At 49.8% G+C, this 18,298-nt stretch overlaps 1 protein-coding gene across 2 annotated transcripts; it reads left to right on the top strand.

Annotated features, from left to right (window-relative positions):
* The first annotated feature begins 1,236 nt into the window (after nucleotides 1-1,236).
* Nucleotides 1,237-17,320, top strand: LGALS3 (galectin 3). Of its 2 annotated transcripts, none has more exons than XM_084632391.1 (6): nucleotides 1,237-1,396; nucleotides 10,135-10,156; nucleotides 11,940-12,233; nucleotides 13,060-13,148; nucleotides 14,994-15,162; nucleotides 17,021-17,320. In XM_084632391.1, the coding sequence occupies exons 2-6, from the start codon at nucleotides 10,139-10,141 to the stop codon at nucleotides 17,174-17,176; spliced, it is 726 nt and encodes a 241-aa protein (XP_084488517.1). In that variant the 5' UTR covers nucleotides 1,237-1,396; nucleotides 10,135-10,138; the 3' UTR covers nucleotides 17,177-17,320. The 2 variants fall into 2 exon arrangements, with proteins under 2 accessions (XP_084488517.1, XP_084488518.1); XM_084632392.1 differs by lacking the exon at nucleotides 1,237-1,396 and adding an exon at nucleotides 2,272-2,399.
* The last annotated feature ends 978 nt before the right edge of the window (nucleotides 17,321-18,298 follow it).

Genomic DNA, 18,298 nt, shown 5'->3' with positions numbered 1-18,298 from the left:
TGCGATGGGGAAAAACAAGTTTGGTGCCTTTTTTTTTTGCTTCTTTCTGATGAGGGAAGGGAGGGCTGAAAGGGGTGGGTTTTCAGGTTATTTTTTGACATGAGAAATTCAGGCCTGGTGTAGCCTGTTTTTGTGGACAGCTGGTGAAGTGGTTGGGATATGGGACCCCACAGAGGTCTGCATTTAGATTAGGAAATGTTACCGTGTTTGAACCTGGCCGGGAGTGCTTGAGTTAGCTGGCACCAGGCTGAAAGCAGCATCATTAGCTCAGGTTCTCCCAATCAGTAGGAAGAGAAGCCCACGGCTACCCTGGAAGCCAGAGCTGATTAATTCAGAGGAAAACTGATTTTTATTCACTCTGTTTAAAACATGGGGGCTTGTTCTTTAACACCTATTTCACACACATGCTTAGTGAACAGTGGGGAAGGAAAACTCCCCTTGGTAAAGGGTCCATCCATGCCCCAGCCATTACTTTATCTCAAGCATGGGCGCCAGGTTTGTATAATTTTTGATGGTGCCCAGAACGGGTCCAAGCAGAGCCATCCTGTCCATAGGACGGACCGGGGCAACCAGCCTAGGCACCCTGCTTTGGGGGGCCCCGTGCTTCAGGGGGACACGGGGTCCAGGGCGGCCTGGAGGGTTAGCGGGGGGCCTGGCACTGGCAGCAGTGAGCACCTGGCCCCAGCCCACCTCACCCTGCCCCACGCTGCCGGCTCCCAACGTTGTTCAGGGGAGGGGGCGGAAGCCCAAAAGAGGCAGGGTGGGGGCTTGGGGGAAGGGGTGGAATGGGGGCTGAGCAGGAGCGGGAAGAGGCGGGGCAGGCTGGGGTCCAGGGTGGCCTGGGGAGTTAGCGGGAGGCCTGGCGCTGGCCTCAGTGAGCGAAGTGCAGGGGCCCCCAAAGCACAGGGCCCAGGGCAGTTGGTCCGGTCTGTCCTATGGAGGGGACGGCTCTAAAAATATAAGCCCAAACATTGGTGGAGCTGGGCCTATGTTCCTGAATATTGGTGGAGCACGGGCCCATATAACTCTCCGCCTCTGATCTCAAGTGCAGTTCAGTCTGAGGGACAGCTCCCATTTCAAGTCCCCGACCCCCTCCCTTTGGCGGTTCACCCTCATTGATACCACCAGCAACAAAGCAGCACATGAAGTTGGAGGCATTTCCAGGGCACGAAGGTCTCCCACAGCAACATCACTGCAGTTTCCTTCCTTAATCATTTGTTGGAGGCCCTGGCTTGGGGCTTTCCCTGTGCCCCACCTTCTGTTCCACCCACTGGCCCTGGCAGGCTGAGTCCTGCCCCGTCTCCACGCGCTAAGGAAACTCCCTGCTGGCTCCAAGGGAGGGAGACTTCTAGAGAGGACAGAGAGGCGCAAGCTTGACGGCCCTGCTACTCCTACGGTAAGGGAAGCGAAGCGAAGCGGAATGAAAGCGAAGCGTTCTCAGGCCTTCTATCCATCACAGAGAAGCCATGAGAGGGCGGGGATCCTGCTTCGGCCCCTCTGTGTAGATTATCTTGCAAGGCTCAGTCCCCGCTCTGCAAAGCTGGAATGGGGGGGAAGCGATCTGCAGGCAGGAGCCCAGCCTGGTGTCCACACTCGCTCCCTGGCCTGGCCAGCACCGTAACCCCAGCACCCCGGGAACACGCTGCGAGGGTGCACAGGCAGGAGCGAGATCTCCGCAGTTCAGGCTGCGAGTGGCTCGTGTGGACAAGAGGCAGCTTGCCCAGCCCGTCCCGGTGGGGTCCCCCCCTCTCCCTGCCCCGGCAGAGAGCTGCAGGCAGGGGGCGGCGATCCGTCCCGACCCCCTGCCGGCGGGGCGGCCGCTTTCCCGCACCCATCTGGGGCCTGCGCCCTCCCACCTGTTCACAAGGAGGCGCCGCAAAGTCCCCACGATGCCCGGGACGGGCGCCTGGCCCCCGGCTCCCCCGCGGCTCCGGCTCCGGCTCTTCCAGCGGCCGGGGCAGATGCCGATCCGGTTCGGCGGCCGCGGGGCGGAGCCGGGCCGCCCGGCCAGTGCCGGTCCGCGGCAGCCGGCAGGTGAGCCGGGCCGGGGGCGCAGCCTCCCCCGGGGCAGGGCGGCCCCGGCTCCCTGGGGAGGTGCCCGCCCGCTGCCCACGAGCTGTCCCTGGGGCGCCGCGGGGAAGCGGGGGCTGCCTGCCGCGGGGCTGGGGCCCCGTCCGGGGAGGTCCTGGCTGGCGCTGGGCTGGGGTCCGCCCCGGTCCTCACCCCTCCCCGCAGCGAAGGCAGCCTTGTGCCGCGGCTCAGCTAGCGGTAGCCCCCAGTGAGCCTCCAGCTGATGAGGGGAGCGAGGGATCCCCAGAGGCCCCTGTGCGGTGCTGCCCAGCCTCTGCTCTGTGACATGCCCCCCCTTTCTCATGTGGGGAAACTGAGGCACGGTGGGGGTAAGTGACTTGCCTGTGACAGGATTAGAATCAATCTGGGCCCTGTGTCTAGTCCATGGAGTCTGCCTCTCAACGAAACTATCGGGCCCTTCTGTGCGGCGAATGTAAATCCTCTGTTTCCCCCTTTTTGGTCCCCTGCTTGTGTGAGTGTGACTAGCACAAATGAATAGCATTAGGAACCGGCCACCTGGCTGTGGGTTTATTTACATCCAGAGTCAACACGTCTGTTAAATCTGTTGTGGTAATGAAAGGTGCCCCTTATGCTTTGCGTTGCTTGGAAATAGAAACAGCTGTGTAATCCCTATGCATTATGTGTGTATTGTAGGTGTGTGTCCCTCCCTATGTGGTGCGTGTGTGTAGTAGGTGTGTATTACTCCCTATGCACTGTGCATCCCTCTCTGCTTTTCCGCTTTTCCACTCCCTATGGCTATACAAGCCTTTTAGCTGATGAGATTCAGGAATATTAAAATGGCCAGTCCATTCCTTAATCAGGCGGAGGAATAGGTGTCTCTTGATCTGTAGCTCTTCCCCCTGTTGAATGTCTCTGAGCTGGCTTTGGTCCTGCTTCTACTGAGTTCAATGGCAAAATTCCTGTGCCTTTCAATAGGAGCAGGATCGAACATTTATATTCATGTTTGTGTTTGGTTGTGAGATGTGTAGCCTAGGATGGTGGTCCTCAACTTTTTCCATACCAGGGTCCCCCTTTCAACACTGTGATCCCTGGCCTCTAGCTGGGATCCCTCCTGGCAGGGTGGTCATGCCCACCCAAGCTGAGAATTCATGCCCTAAGACACAGACCAGAAAGTAATGCGTGTGTCCTAAAATTGAAGACCGCTGCTAGTGTAACACCCAGGGGTGTAGATGTAAGCACACAAGCTAGTGATTTAAAAGGTTCTTAAATCAGTATTAACTTGCCCACGTTGCGGGTACCTTATAGTAAGTATCAGCTTAGATAGTAATAAACACTATGAGCATGCGATGTGAATGCCAGGAACGCTGATCATTTCATTTCCTGGCATTCCTGTGTTCATTGCAGCCTGATTGCTGTATTAGCCGAGGGTTTTGTATTGAATTCTCCTTTCTAAAAATGGAGGCAGGCGGGTGGGCATGCTGCGGGGCAACTGGGGTTGTGCAACTGAGCGACTGGGTTCACCTCAAACTTTCCAAAATACAAAGGTCTGAGGCCAAGCATGGAAAGGGTTAGCCCATGAGGGGAGATTTGGGGGGAGCTATGAGTGGAAAAAGTGGTTGTAATGAACTTTGTCATGTGACTTCAATCCCTGTGTTTCTGAATCTTCACCCTCCCTTGGGTGTGTGCATATACACACAGCCCTGGATCCGTGGGTGGGCGGAAAAGCAGCCTGCAGGGTGCGGGATCTCAAAGGGCCACAGGCTGGCGTTCTGTTTCCTCCAGCAGCAGCTGTTCCAGGCAGCCAAAGAGCAGAGTGTCAGCTGCTTGTCACAGCATGCAGGGGGCGGAAGGAGAGCTTGCTGATGGTGGAATTGCTATAGAGCCATCTGTGTGTGTGTGGGGGGGGGGGGGATTCCTGGTGTTTCTGAGACAATCCTTTGATGGTGCCTGGCTCATGGCGCATTGAAACCCAAGGGTTAATTAGACCTTTCGCTATGGCTCTGAAAACCATAATAGCCTTTGCTGACAAAACATTAGGATCTATACAGAGTTATTGTTCAAATGTCAAACAAAACGTTCCAGTAGGGGTGAGGAGACATGAGTTGTTGTCGGTCTGCACAGAGCACGAGGAAGGGATGTTGCCACCTCTCTCAGCTTTGTCATGAGTTTCAGGATATTTGGTGTCTCCAGCTAAAGCCCCAGCTCTGGGAGTCACATGATGACGTGAGAATCGGATTCCACTTGAAACAGGATGCTTCTAGCCCTTACAGCTGCAGAGACAATCCCGAAAAAGTGAATACTAAAGATGTAAAAAGCTGAAGGCAAATACAAGGAACCCAAAAAGGAATATTTGGCGTAAAAATTGAGATTTAAAAAAAACCATGTCCTGATTTTAGGGAGCCCTGATCGTTAGGCTTAGGAACACTCAGGTTGGGAGTACTGATCAGGGCAAAAATTCTCATAATCTGTGTAGCAGATGGACCAGATCTCCAGTGGCATCATTAAGGTGTTGCCTCTCAGGATGGGAGTCTTGTTCAACTGTTCTTCCCCCCGTTGACACGCGAAATGTAAGGCCCTAATCATCTGCACATGGAATCCCCCCTGACTTCAGTAAGAGTTTATTATTTACGAAAGCACCCAGCGGTAACCTGATACCTCGCAATGCAGGCTTGCAAGATAGGGCCCGAAGTCCTTGCGTGGACTTCAGTGGGCTTTGGATCAGACATCCAGGCCTCACGGTATTGATTTGTCAGAGACAAAACACCACCTCCAGCTTTGCCAGTTCAGCATGGCACGGGGCAGACAGACAAACGCCACCTGGGCTGGATTACCAGTGCCATAGCACACTCTCAACCTGCAGGCTGGATGTCTCGCAGCTTGAGAACTCGGCCTCCGGCTCTGTGTTGTAATTTGTTGTGTTCAATAGGAGGAGTCTTCCAGTCTCAACAACAACACCGCAGAATTGGAGAGCTTCATGCAAACCTCTGGGGGGGATGGGGGTAAAGAAATGGGGACTGAAATGGTTTGTGTCCCTTTCAGTAGCGCTTTGGCCCATGCTTTTAACCAGGGGAAGGAGTTGTCGTTTGTGCTTCGTTCCTTCCAGCGGTTTGCCCCTGAGCTACACGGAGAGCATTCAGATGTCCCTGTGTGTCTACGCTGAACGAAAGGGGAACCCCACTCTGAATTAGCTGCGCTATTCGGTTCTGTTCCACTGTAGCTCTGATGTTCCCTCCTCATTCTGAGGCTGCTGTCCCATCATCTTGTCTGCTGGTGGGCCAGCTCGTCCCAAAGTGACTGGACATACTGTGTGACCTTGGCCAAGTCACTTCTCCCCTCCCCCCATCGGGCCTCAGTTTCCCCTCCCATCTTTTGTCTGTCTTAGCTGTTTAGGTTATAAACTGTTCCAGATAGGAATTGTCTCTCACTATGAGCTTCTCTGTGCTAGAAAAGTGGGTTGAGGTTAGGTTGGAGTGTGTTAACTAACCTCCACTTATCTACAACTTGTCCTTGTGTGGCTACATTGCAACATCCCTTGCCTTCCCAGAGCAGGTCCAAATATACCCATTATTCTAGCATAGACCCACCCTAGGTTGTGTACAGCACCTAACACAAGGGGCCCCCTGATATCGTTTGGATCTTCCAGGTGCTTACCATAATACAGATCAATAATTGTATATGCACTGTTGCTCATAGGGCAATTTTTGCGTTCACACTTGTGCTTCCAGTTGATTGAATTAATGTATTCAAATGTGTTTTGCATGGTGGAATTTCTAGCATCTGTGAGTGTGCAAAAATTGCAGATCCTGGTGTGTGCACACTGAGAAGTGGAGGCTATCTTATACTATTAGTTGCTGCATTGTGGCCGTAATAGTAGTTAATACTCTTAAACACTGATTTGCATAATTATCAACTCTCCTATGGATGGATACGGTGATGGGATCAGTTTCTGGTGAGGGGAAGTCAGAGTTACTGCATATCCCTGTTTGTGTTCATTTAGACTGAAATCTTCAAGGCACGTGCAGTGAGGGTCTACTGCAAGGGTGGGCAAACTTTTTGGCCCGAGTTCCACATCTGGGTATGGAAATTGTATGACGGGCCATGAATGCTCATGAAATTGGGGGTTGGGATGTGGGAGGTGGTGAGGGCTATGGCTGGGGGTGTGGGCTCTGGGGTAGGGCCAAAAATGAGGAGTTCAGGGTACGGGAGGGGGTTCCGAGCTGGGGCAGGGGTTTGGGGTGTGGGGAGGGGGGTCTGACTGGGGGCGTGGGCTCTGGGATGGGGCTGGGGATGAGGGCTTGGGGTTGCAGGAGGGTGCTCCGGACAGGCTCTGGGTGCTTCCCTCAAGCAGCTCCCGGAAGCAGCGGCATGTTTCTCTCCAGCTCCTATGCAGAGGGGCAGTCAGGCAGCTCTGCGTGCCGCCCTGTCCGCAGGCACCACCCCTGAAGCTCCCATTGGCTGCGGTTCCAGGCCAATGAGAGTGCAGGGGCGGCGCTTGGGGCAGGGGCAGTGTGTGGAGCCCCCTGGCTGCCCCTACATTTGGGAGCTGGAGAGGGGACATGCTGGAGCGCCGGAGAGGGGCGAGCCCTGGACCCTACTCCCCGGTGGGAGCTCGAGGGCCGGATTAAAACATCTGAAGGGCCGGATGCAGCCCCCGGGCAGTAGTTTGCCCACCCCGGTCTACTGCATAGTTGTTATTTGTGTTACAGTAGCACCTAAGAGCCCTGGTCAAGGACCAGGACCCCAGTGTGCTAGGTGCTGTACAAACACAGAACAAAAAGACAGGACAAAACAAAAGAATTGGCCCCATGTTACTGGCTGCGTTGCAGTGATTCCTGCTTCTGGCAGAGGATGTACGTGCAGTTCAGCCAAGCAGCTAACAAAGACGTTCTCTGTCCCAGCTCAGTGCCAGTGTAACTATTTCTGTTGCTGGGTAAATTTAATTCTTTCCTTTGCTGGCCTCAGTGCCGCTCATGTTTGGAGCCCGATTTTGGTTCTCTTTGATGGATTTCACAAAAAGAAAAGGAGGACTTGTGGCACCTTAGAGACTAACCAATTTGTTTGAGCATAAGCTTTCATGAGCTACAGCTCACTTCACAGTATGCATCTGATGAAGTGAGCTGTAGCTCACGAAAGCTCATGCTCAAATAAATTGGTTAGTCTCTAAGGTGCCACAAGTACTCCTTTTCTTTTTGTGAATACAGACTAACATGGCTGTTATTCTGAAACCTTTGATGGAATTGTTCATCTAAAAAGCAGGTGCAGTTTTGAGTGGCAGGGTTGTAAAATGAGGACTGATGCTCTGTTAACAACTTAGGGGCCGACCCTGCTCTCTCTGAAGTCAGTGGGAGTTTTTCAGCTAGTATACTGCTAGAGAGGTAGTATAGCTCAGTGGCTAGAACACTGGTCTGGGACTCAAAGGACCTAAGTTTATTCCTGGCTCTGCCACTGTTCTGCCGGGTGACTTTGGGCAAGTCACTTCATGGCTCTGTGCCTCAGTTTCCCTGTCTGTAAAATGGGGATAATGATGCCTCCTTTGTAAAGCACTTTTGATGAAAAGCGCAAGATCAAGCTGGGAATTTTATCACTGTACAGCATTATCTGACACGCTGAGATAAGCTAGTCGTATGCTATAACCAAACTTTCTTTATTATTAATGGAAGGAGAATCCTACTCCATCTGAGAGCAGTTGATCAAAATGGGTGAAGTCCTGACTCATATTTGTGCCACGCATTAGCTGAAGGCTACACAAATCAGCCAAGCATTTTTTCCAAGAGAAGTTACTGTGGAAATATCCCTGAACTTAACTTTTTTTTTTTTTTTTTTTAAATCCATTACGTAGTTTGTGGTTTTTGCTCCAAAAACTTTGGGCTGCCTTTTTTTTTAAAGTATGTCAAAACATCCTCTGTGGTGGGGGATGGGAGGTGAAACAGTCTCTGGGTTTTGTACTTGTGTCTCCTAGGATAAGAGTCGCAACCACTCACATGACGAATGGAGATGAAAACTTGTTATGCATCTGAACAATTGAAACAAGCTGTTCCGTTGTGCGACTTAAAATGCAGCTACAGTCAGGGGAACGAAATAAAATGACACCTTCTTTTTGCACAAGGCTGCTGTGTGTCTGGGGCAGGTCTGCCCACTTCACTAACACAAACCATCTTCTGCAGCTCGCGGCTGGAGCGGGCTGCATTCTGTTCTGCCTAATGCACTACGCTGAATTCCTCTCACGCACTGTTTGCTCTGGCTCCTGCACCTTACTTGTCTGTATTGGTCTAAATCAGACACTTGCAATTCCTCCAGGCAGAGACTTTGTCTTGCTATGTGACTGTAAAGGGTCCTGCATTCCTGTAGCACTATAGAAATAATAACTAAAGTGCTAGCAAATCTCTGGTTGCAAAATCTTCATTCCTGGAAGCAGGAAGAACTGAATCGGTGGGACTTCTCTTTTCTTTCTTCCTATGGAGTTTTCAATTTGGCAGAAGTCTTGATTTGCAAAGATAACAAACTTGATGTGGTCCTTATTTACAGACTGAATAAATAGCATCAAAGCTCCATCCATATAGTCATGTCTGTAACTATAACTGTGTTACCACTTACTGATACAAATCGATTTCCAACTGTGATGGCCAGAGGAAAACATTGTGATGAAAAGTATTTGACAAAAAGGAGAATTTAAAGCTGACTACTCTTAGTGTAGCTCTATCTTTTGCTTCTTATGCACTGCGCAGGGCCAGATTCTGATTTCTGTAACACTGATGTAGAGCCAGAGTAACTTCATTGACTTCAGGGGAGTTACTCTGGACTTAAATGTAGGGTGACCAGGCAGCAAGTGTGAAAAATCGGGACAGGTTGTGGGGGGTAATAGGAGCCTATATAAGAAAAAGACCCCAAAATCAGGACTGTTCCTATAAAATCGGGACACCTGGTCACCCTACACCAATGTCACAAATTTGGTTTCTAGGATATTGGAACTGGCTTTACACTTATCAGAATTGGCAGCCATTCAAAAAAAAAAAAAATAAATCAGAACACAGTTTGTGGAAAGGCTGAAATTTGTTACCTAACAAAGATTCAGTAAGAAACTGTCAGTACAAAAATCATCTCAAGTGCAAATTATACTTATCTGGAAAATGACAGCCAATAGAAACACAGATGTTACAGCCTGTCAGATCTTTTTCATACTGTCTATCTGAGAGCTCCATTAATTAAAAGGTTTCAGAGTAGCAGCCATGTTAGTCTGTATTCGCAAAAAGAAAAGGAGGACTTGTGGCACCTTAGAGACTAATCAATTTATTTGAGCATAAGCTTTTGTGAGCTACAGCTCACTTCATTGGATGCTCACTTCTGTTGGAAAGACAGAAATTCGGCCATGCTTGTTCTCTCACTGTGGCCCTGATTCAGCAATATACATCTGCTTAATTTTGAGATGATTGGGATTACTCTGGTGTTTAAGGATGTGCTGAATCAGGACTTGTATAACTGAATAAGCTGCTGTACATGACTGCTGTGTGATTAAACAGTATTTCCTTAACTGGATTTTAAGTCCCCACAGATGATACACTTCAGATTGGTGTCCATCTATCCAGGAAAGATAACTGTATTGATTCAAGTCCCTTACAGCAAAGCCCTTGCCAAGATAATGGCCCTTGCATGCATATCTCAGAATGTAGCAACTATCCATTTAATTTGCAGTCCTTGAGCACTGAAGATTCCAGCGATTATTGGCCTGCTTCCCATTAAGGTCTCAACCCTCGGGGTTAATATAGAGAATAACATCATCTAAGTAAGGAGGCACTAATTTTAAACATTGGTCCAGGTACCAGCAGTGTAACATCTAGTATGGCACTGATATCTTCCCGCTTAATATTTAGATAACAGTGTTTCATATAGATGTCATTAGTCCTTGGTGTAGTTAAGAGACATTCACTCTGGAAGAAGCAATACTCTGAGGTGAAAAGTTGGCAAGCAAGACATAGGGGATATGTTCTTCAGCACATATTAAATATAAACCCGTGTGACTTTTAAAAGTGCAATGCTAAGATCTGTGTCTTATAGATGGAATCTGGGAAAAATGAGTATTAACTGTCTCCTTTGTCTTTGTTTCAGGAAAATGGCAGACGGTTTTTCTGTAAGTCCTGACTTTTTAAACAAAATTCACAGTCTTTGAGCATTATAAACGATATTGCCTTGTACTAAAGCGTACAGTTTTTGTGTGGAAGCTAGAATTTCTCATCTTTTCTAAGCTGTATAGAACTCCTCAAAACTAAATTCAATTCTTAATCTGTACACTTAGTGTTGAAATAATCCCTCCTGGACGTCTCAGGTTGGGCATCCAAAATCAGTGGCTGCTCATGAATATTTAGGGTTGTGTGCACTGTCCCTACTCTCATTGACTTCAGTGGGAAGATTCTCATTGGTGTTAGTGGGAGTGGGACCAGGCTCATCGCCATTATTCTGGCTTTCAATTGTATGTTTATTACCATAAACACAACACAGTGCAGCTTGCTAGAGCTTGATGCTTCCCAGGGTTGTGAGGCACCTTGCTAACACCTGCCCTTAGTGTGAGGGAGTCTTGTCTGTGCCTATTCTGGATCAGCTCCCTGACTCCACTGCCCTCTTGCAACACAAGCTGCCTTCCAGGCCTCTGCAGGCCTTGTGCTCCCTGGACAGGTTAGCAACCCCTGACTCCTCAGAGTGTCCCTCTGAAGTGCCCAGTCCCTGATCCACTGAACACTCACAGAATTCGCATGTCCTCTACTCCCAAGGGAATAGCACACACCAGTTTACAAGATACAACTCAGGACCATCAGTCTGCTGAAAACACAGCACTTAGATATATTTATAGTGAAAACAAGGATAAGTTTATCATCAAAGAGCGGATAGTGAGTAAGAATATTGGAAACAAATGGTTACATATAAAACAAAATTATAACATGCTTTCTAGAGCTTAAACTTAACTCACAAGACTTTTCCTGTCTCAACAGGGTAGCTTACTCCAAGTCCTTTTCCCACTGTTATGGCTGAGATCCCTTTTCAAAAGATCAAGCCTGTTGGCAACGTGCCTTAGAGATTGAAGGGTGCCAAAGCATCTCTCTGCAACACCCCGCCCCCCCGGCAAATATACCAGAACAGATCTTTGAGATTCATCTGAAAACTGGGGTCCCTCCTCCATTTGCCTCTTCCTGTTAATTTCCTTCTGAAGTCTCCACAAGCTCTTCATTAGCATTTGACTCAGTGTGTTAATAGACTTCTACTGTAAGACACACTCAGTGGTCCAGCAGGGAGATAAACGTCTCCTCTTCCTGTCTGGAGAAGTTTCCCTCAAGGGACACTACCTTTGAATGCTCTGCCTTTAAACACAAGGCTTAGAGAACATAATTTGCTGCATACATGTGTAACTCTTCATGTTTTCCATACGGACATCTCACGATGATGATGACCAGTGTGCCAGAGGTTTTTCATTAGAGACCTTACATGACATTATTTTGGTGAACCCAGGGGATCCCCGTGCCCTCTGCCAGTTGGCATTCACAGTCTTTGGGTCATATAGAGAGACTCCAGACTAGCCTGTGCTGGTCCAATCCCTGCCCCTCCTTACCTGCAAGCCAACCTCCCCTTCTTTCTAACCTCCCTAGGGCTCTCTCTCCAATCCCACTCCATGCCACTCTGGATCTCAAGGCTCTGTCGAGTGAGAGGCCAGATCCTGTAGTTTGTGAAACACATTCCAAACCCCCCTCTCCTGGTCAAGAGGTAGATTGATAATGACCCTGCTGTCTGATGTTCTGGTCTCTGCCTGTCCTTTCTCCCTGTAAAGTACCAAGAGACAGAAGCATGTAAGGAATCAAAACAGACTCACATTGGCAGGCAGGATGCAATGGCAGCATACTGACGATGTTTTGTCTTCCATCCAGCTATCTGATGCCTTATCTGGACCCGGTAACACAAACCCAAATGCTCCTCCAAACCAAGGCTGGCCTGCTGCTCCCTGGGGAAATCAACCTGCTGGTCCTTGGGCCTATCCTGGGGCACCGGGGGCCTATCCTGGGGCACCGGGGGCCTATCCTGGGGCACCGGGGGCCTATCCTGGAGCACCGGGGGCCTATCCTGGAGCACCGGGGGCCTATCCTGGAGCACCTCCTACTGCTCCACAAGTTGGACCTGGATTTGGATCTGCCCCTCAGCCAGGGGGACCTACTGCTCCACTGGTGACAGCTATATAATTTTTGAATAGCTTCCAGTTCTTAGACAATCTGCAGTGTCTGATAGGCTGAGAACAGGCAGGACCTGACTGACTGAGAATGCAGTCGAGTATGAATTAGGAACCGGAGCACATGCTGCTCAATTTTGCAAGGTGCAGAATCCTTCCTGGAAAGTGCAAAGTGCCCTCCTGCCTCCCAGCGTCCGTAGGCATTGAGAGTGCTCGGGCCCCTACAGGATCAGGCCCACAGTGCTGTCACCCAGGCCTTTAGCGCGATATTGTTGCTGCCTGGGAGGTGAAAGTACCAGCATGTGTCCCTGATCCTTCATGGTGAGTAAGGAGATGTTACAGAGCTGGGATCTTGCTGGAAGAAACGGATAGCGCTGAAAAACACCATGCTCCTTGTTGTCACCTTGCATCCAAATGATCCCTGAACATTTTAATTCCTGAGGAACAAGCCACTATTGCAATTTCTAAAACAAACTTCTCAGAAAATACCATTTATGCCCTTTCCAGGCAAACTTGTTTCCTTGACAGAGATCTTAAGTCATTAGCTCCCAGCTACATTTATATTGTAAAGCACCAGTAACTGGGAAGTCTTCAGTCAGCGTCCCTTTAATGCTAGCTAGGGGTGAGAGGAGCTCAGGGGGTAGCTTTCCTACGTGGGTCAGACAGCCGGGTGTCTAACAGTCTCCTGAGGAGCCTGTTGTGTTCCTCCGATTACTGTCGAGTTATGAGAATTTAGGATTTGGCTGCGTATTTTTATATAGGTGGTTTTAAATGTCGGCTACAAGTCCGGTTCTTGCTAATGAAAAGTCTGTGTTTTTTCACAGAGAGTCCCCTTTGACCTGCCCTTGCAGACCGGCCTCGTGCCTCGCTTGTTGATAACAATCGTGGGGACGGTGAATCCGAACCCCTCCAGGTAAAGGGAGACGGAGCAATGAGTATCCCAAACGGAGCCAGGGTGACGATGCCAGGAGGCACGCGCTGTATTAACGATGGCTAGGTTGTGCCTTGCTCTGTGCACCTCTGCAGGAGCAGAAAGGGGAGTCAGAATCCCCCGGACAGCTGGCAGGGGGCGTGTGTGTGAGGGTGCAGGAGTCACTGGGTGCTGTTTGCTGGTTGCTTCCATCAGGGACAGGGCGTGGGTACAGCCGCGTCTCTGTCCTCGCTGGTGTGGGGGCCAGTGCGGCTGAGCTGGCGTAAGGGCTGCCTCGATTTCCTGCTGGGCTAGGCCAGCATTGAATTACTCTGTGGGCAGGGACAGACAACTGAGCCTCTGCGACGTCCACAGCTACTCCTGGCGGGTGCAGCTCACGCCACAGCCCTTGCTCCAGGCGGTGCCTAAAGGCACAGGTCTGTCCTGTTGATGCACCCCAGGGGATCGAAGGGGTTGCTATGACAACTCCGAGTGGAACGTTATTTCTAGCTGTGGCCAAACCCTTCTCCAGCTGGATCTTGGTTAACTCTGGAGAAGCAGGGTGTGTAGCAACTGAATTCGCACTACAGTCTGATGTGAACAAAACTCCACTTGACCTTTGTGCCCCAGAGCGGCTCCCCTAACGTCCCACTGGGGAGCATCACACAGGCACGACAGGGCCCAATCTGCAGCACTCGGGCGTTACCCCACCAGACAGGCTGATCAGATCAGAGAGGCCACTTGTGGGAGGTGCACGAAGGGCCAAGTGCCCCTCCAGCAGCCAGCCTGGGCGGGGGCCAGAGCCTCTTCCAGCCATGCTGCCCGGTGCAGCACAGCAGCTGCCTGGGAGAATGTCTGGCTGCAGCAGCGGCAGGCTGCCCCCTGCCCAGGCTCAGTGTCTGGGGACAGGAGCCGACTCTGAGCATGCTGGAGGGGCCTGGGGGGCTCCAACTCACTCAGCACTGTCCTGGAAGCCAAGCCCGGGCGGGAGGCAGCCCAGTCGCATCGAGGTGCTCTCCCAGGCAGCTACTGACTGGCTTAGTACTGCTTAGGCAACATTCAAAAGCAGAAAGCCCCAGAGCCACTCCCGGGCAGCATCCAGGAGTGGCTCCGAGTCCTGGCTGCTAGGGAGAGCCTCTGAACATGCCAGTGGGAGCTGGCCCAGTGGAAGGACAGAGCCCCTCCCCACCCCAGCATGGGGGCCCCAGGCGGGGAGGAGTCACATGGGGAGGTCCCATATCCTCCCTTTTGGTCAGGGTCTAGTCATCTGTAATCTGAACTACACCTCCATGTTTGCTATTTTATCCTAACTCAATGCAGCCTCTGCTTCCTGATGAATTGCCCTTTCATTAAGCAGAAGTTTCTCAAACTATCCATTATAAATGCAAATTGGTGTGTGGAAGGTGCTGTAGAAGCAGCAATTCAGATGAGGGGTTCACTGGGGAAGCCATGATTATGGGGCAGGGATAGTCAACCAGTCAGAGTGTAACGTGTAGTGTCCTGTGTGTTTGTAATTTTAGGCACACCGGGAGCTGCTGACTTGCTAAGTCAGTGAAAGCAGGACCCAGGGCTGCCTGTTTCATTACGATTGTGTAACTTCTCATTCAGGCACCACCCTCCTGAAAGATGAATGTGCTTTTTGGCAGGACAGCAGTTTCTTGACTTTCTGCTTTGGAACGTGGCCTAAGCTGTACTAGAGTCAGTGCAGCCAGAAACGTATTACCTTGTTTTCATGACTTACTCCTCTGCTTTCTGGGCCTAAAGGCAAATGCTGTGGGAAATAGCCTACGAGCTGTACCACAATACAGTTCAGGGGCTGTGGAAAGAGCAGTTATCGATCTCTTGCAGATTTTCACTGGATTTCAAGAAAGGGCATGATATCGCCTTCCACTTTAATCCCCGCTTCAACGAGGAAAACAGACAAGTCATTGTCTGTAATTCAATGATTCAGAATAACTGGGGAAAGGAGGAGAGAACCTCGCCCAGGTTTCCATTTGAAGCTGGCAAACCTTTTAAGGTATAAATTAAACTTTACCCAGCAGGCCTGGTGACTGGTATACCTGGTGCTACACAAACTTTAAATGTGTATTTTCTAAATATCCGCTCCTAAATGCCATATATTGGACAGGAGTGTTCACCGACTCCAGTGCCCCGTTGCAAAAAGTTCACCACCGTGGTACTAACTGGCCCTTGTCTTTAGCAGTCTAGGTGAATGGGCATAAACAAGAAGCTGCCCTTGCAGCCCTACAGCTGGTCCTTCCAGCACGTTCACCCAGCAGCCCTGGGAGGCTCACAGGGCTATTGTCCCTTTTGGTGGATAGAGGACTTAAATCGCCAGGGCTGTCATGCTGGTACCTTTTAACAGCACTAAATTCAAAAGCCACATGCAAGTTACATGCCTTCTGATGCCAGGACTGTGTAAAAGTGATAGTAGCTTCTCTGAGATGCAATGTGACAGATAAGACTAGGGTCCCTACCAGCCAGGGCTGGCCATAGCAGGACAAGCTAAGGGCCATGGAGTAAAGACTTTGCTGCTTGCACAAAGGAGAAAGTCCAGTGAGTCTGGTTATAAAGAAACCTGCTTTTGTAAGGGCCATGTTAAGGTGGGTCTTACCTTAATTGGCAACTTCATAAAATGTATCCATTCCATACCTTTCTCAACCCTCCTGCCAAGGCTCAGGGCACAGCTTTTACCCCCTCAAAACTCCCCCTCACACTCATGTTGCCTCTTTTTAATAGTTACTAATTGGGCTGCTACACAGAGCTGTAATCATAGGCCTTATGGTGCAGATCAGGGAGGTCTCCCAGCAGATCACAGGGAAAGCCAGCTGATGCAGAAAACTGCTTGTCAAGGAACCCTTTCTACAGAACAGTCTAGTGTTTGGTCAAAGCCAGGCTGACAAGGTAAAGGTGCTGCAACCTCTCAAGGGTTAGCAGGTCCCTGCCTGTCGCCCAGGGGCTGGGGCATAGGATCAAAGGGGTGTGCCTTTGCCTCACCTGGCTAGCTAACACAGGAAAAAGTCTATACCATAGGAAGCAAATGTCCTGTTACCATTGATTTGCTCTTTGGTTTTATGGTGGCTTGGTGGATAAAAAACAAGCCCTGAAGAAAGTCCTTCTAAGGCCCTGAAGCAGGGAGTGTTTTTTCCCTTCCCTGGCTGGTGAAGCAGCTCCCCAGCTTACACATCACCACTGGAACATATGGAAGTAGAGTTACAGTATTCAGGGCCCCGCTCGCTCAATGTTTAAAACAGCCTTGCAAAGCTGTACTCAGCCCAGGCAAGTAAAACAGCCGGTTGTTGAGCAGGGCTGGTGAGTAGGTGTCTGGACTGCTAGATATTCTTGACCATTTTACAAGGGAGCCTGGGGTTTAACAGGGAACTGTAACTCACAGGATAGCGTGCAGTGGTGGACAAGACTCAGAAGCAAATTTTACTGAACTAGTCCTCATAAGGGAGAAGGGACCGAACAAACACTTGGCTTCAATTCGGGAAAAGGGATGCAGAATTAAGTGCTTGTGAAAGCTATCAGAGCTTGACAGTTAGGTCCCCCGTCCACAGAACTGGCAGAGCATGGATGTCAGCCTCACGGCAAAGCTTTCCCGACAGCTCTGGAGCGATGAGGGCGCGTGAGGGATACTTTGATCAGTGGAATGGCAGCAGAAAGGCGAATGGCCATTTTTTGCGATAGACACTTACTCTCCCAGTACCAACTTGTTTCACAACCGCTGCTAGCTGATGCCAGTGGGACAATGGCTCCCAGTCACTATTAACCTAGGCTTGATTCAGAACAGTGGCCACAGTCCCTGTAGCCTGACAGACAATCCCTGAAACAAAGGCCATGTTAAACTCATCTGTCTGACTCACATTTTTCAGATCCACATTCTGTGTGAGACAGACCATTTCAAGGTAGCTGTCAACGATGCTCATTTGCTGCAGTTCAGCTACCGGATGAAGAACCTGAATGAAATCACCAAACTCAGCATTGCTGGGGACATCTCGCTCACCAGTGTTATGCCCGCTATGATATGAGTGGTGTTTTGTAGTGTGACCGTCACACCAAGAAACATGCTCTGGTCACGTCCTGAGTAGCAGTTAACCTTTACAAAAAAGGAGCTGGCTTCATTTATCCTTTGTACAATAAACTTAATAAAAATACTCGTACTAGACGTGAAATTTGCTTCCATGTTATTTAAAATGGGTAGCAGAAAATGGTACAAAAAGCTTTCCTAGCAACTCACAGAAGTTTAAATAGGGCAAGAATTTAGGCAATGCATATTAAAGGCCAGAAGGGGTGTCTACCAGTGGACAGAACAGATGAACTAAAGCTTTGACCTGGGCCCACCCAGAAAAGAAATGAACAGCCTGACTGGGAGAACAGCCTGATGCATGCAACCATTGGTCCCATGAGTAAAAGGAACACCCAGGTCAGGGTTTCTCTATCAGACACCTGATTGGGATGTGAATCTTCATGTTGTTTTAGATTGGCTCTGGGCAGAATCTGACACCACGCTAACTGATACAGAAGTAAAGCTCAACCACGCTGAGGGTATCAATCTTGGTCATAGTTTGGTCACCTCCTCTGAGGGATGCCTCTAGAATCACTTTTCTTCTACAGTCTCTTAATTTTAGAGCTACTGCAAAGCAGCCACTTCCTTTGCTTCTCCAGGAAGTACAGCTGGAGCCTAGAGCATTCACTAACCCCTACTTGAACTCCATTCAGAAGGAAGCCTACAGCAAGGTGGTGCTGCAGTGTTTTGACCCTGTAAAACACAATATAGCTCTCCACTCACACCTGTTAGCTGAAGATGGGCTAGAATGGTGTCCCGAGCCTCTGTTTGCCAGAAGCTGGGATTGGGTGACAGGGCATGGATCACTTGATGATAACCTGTCTGTTCATTCCCTTTAGGGCACCTGCCATTGGCCACTGTCAGGGGACAGGATACTGGGATACCTTTGGTCTGACCTAGTATGGCTGTTCTTATGTAAGATATTAGGAATAAATGAGGCTCAAGAAAAGTTACGTGAGAATTGCAGTTATTGGAAAAAATCAAATCAGGAAACACCTTTTCAGACAAGCTAAAAGCTTAAGCTTGTACAAAAATTAATTTTATCCACTTCTATAGCATTTAAAACTAATGAAAATTAAATTGT

Source organism: Lepidochelys olivacea (genome assembly GCF_965140295.1).
Source record: "Lepidochelys olivacea isolate rLepOli2 genome assembly, chromosome: 6".
Classification (NCBI taxonomy): Eukaryota; Metazoa; Chordata; order Testudines; family Cheloniidae; genus Lepidochelys; species Lepidochelys olivacea.
Note: the sequence above shows the minus strand (reverse complement) of the source record. Positions and strands in the feature narration are given on the sequence as shown.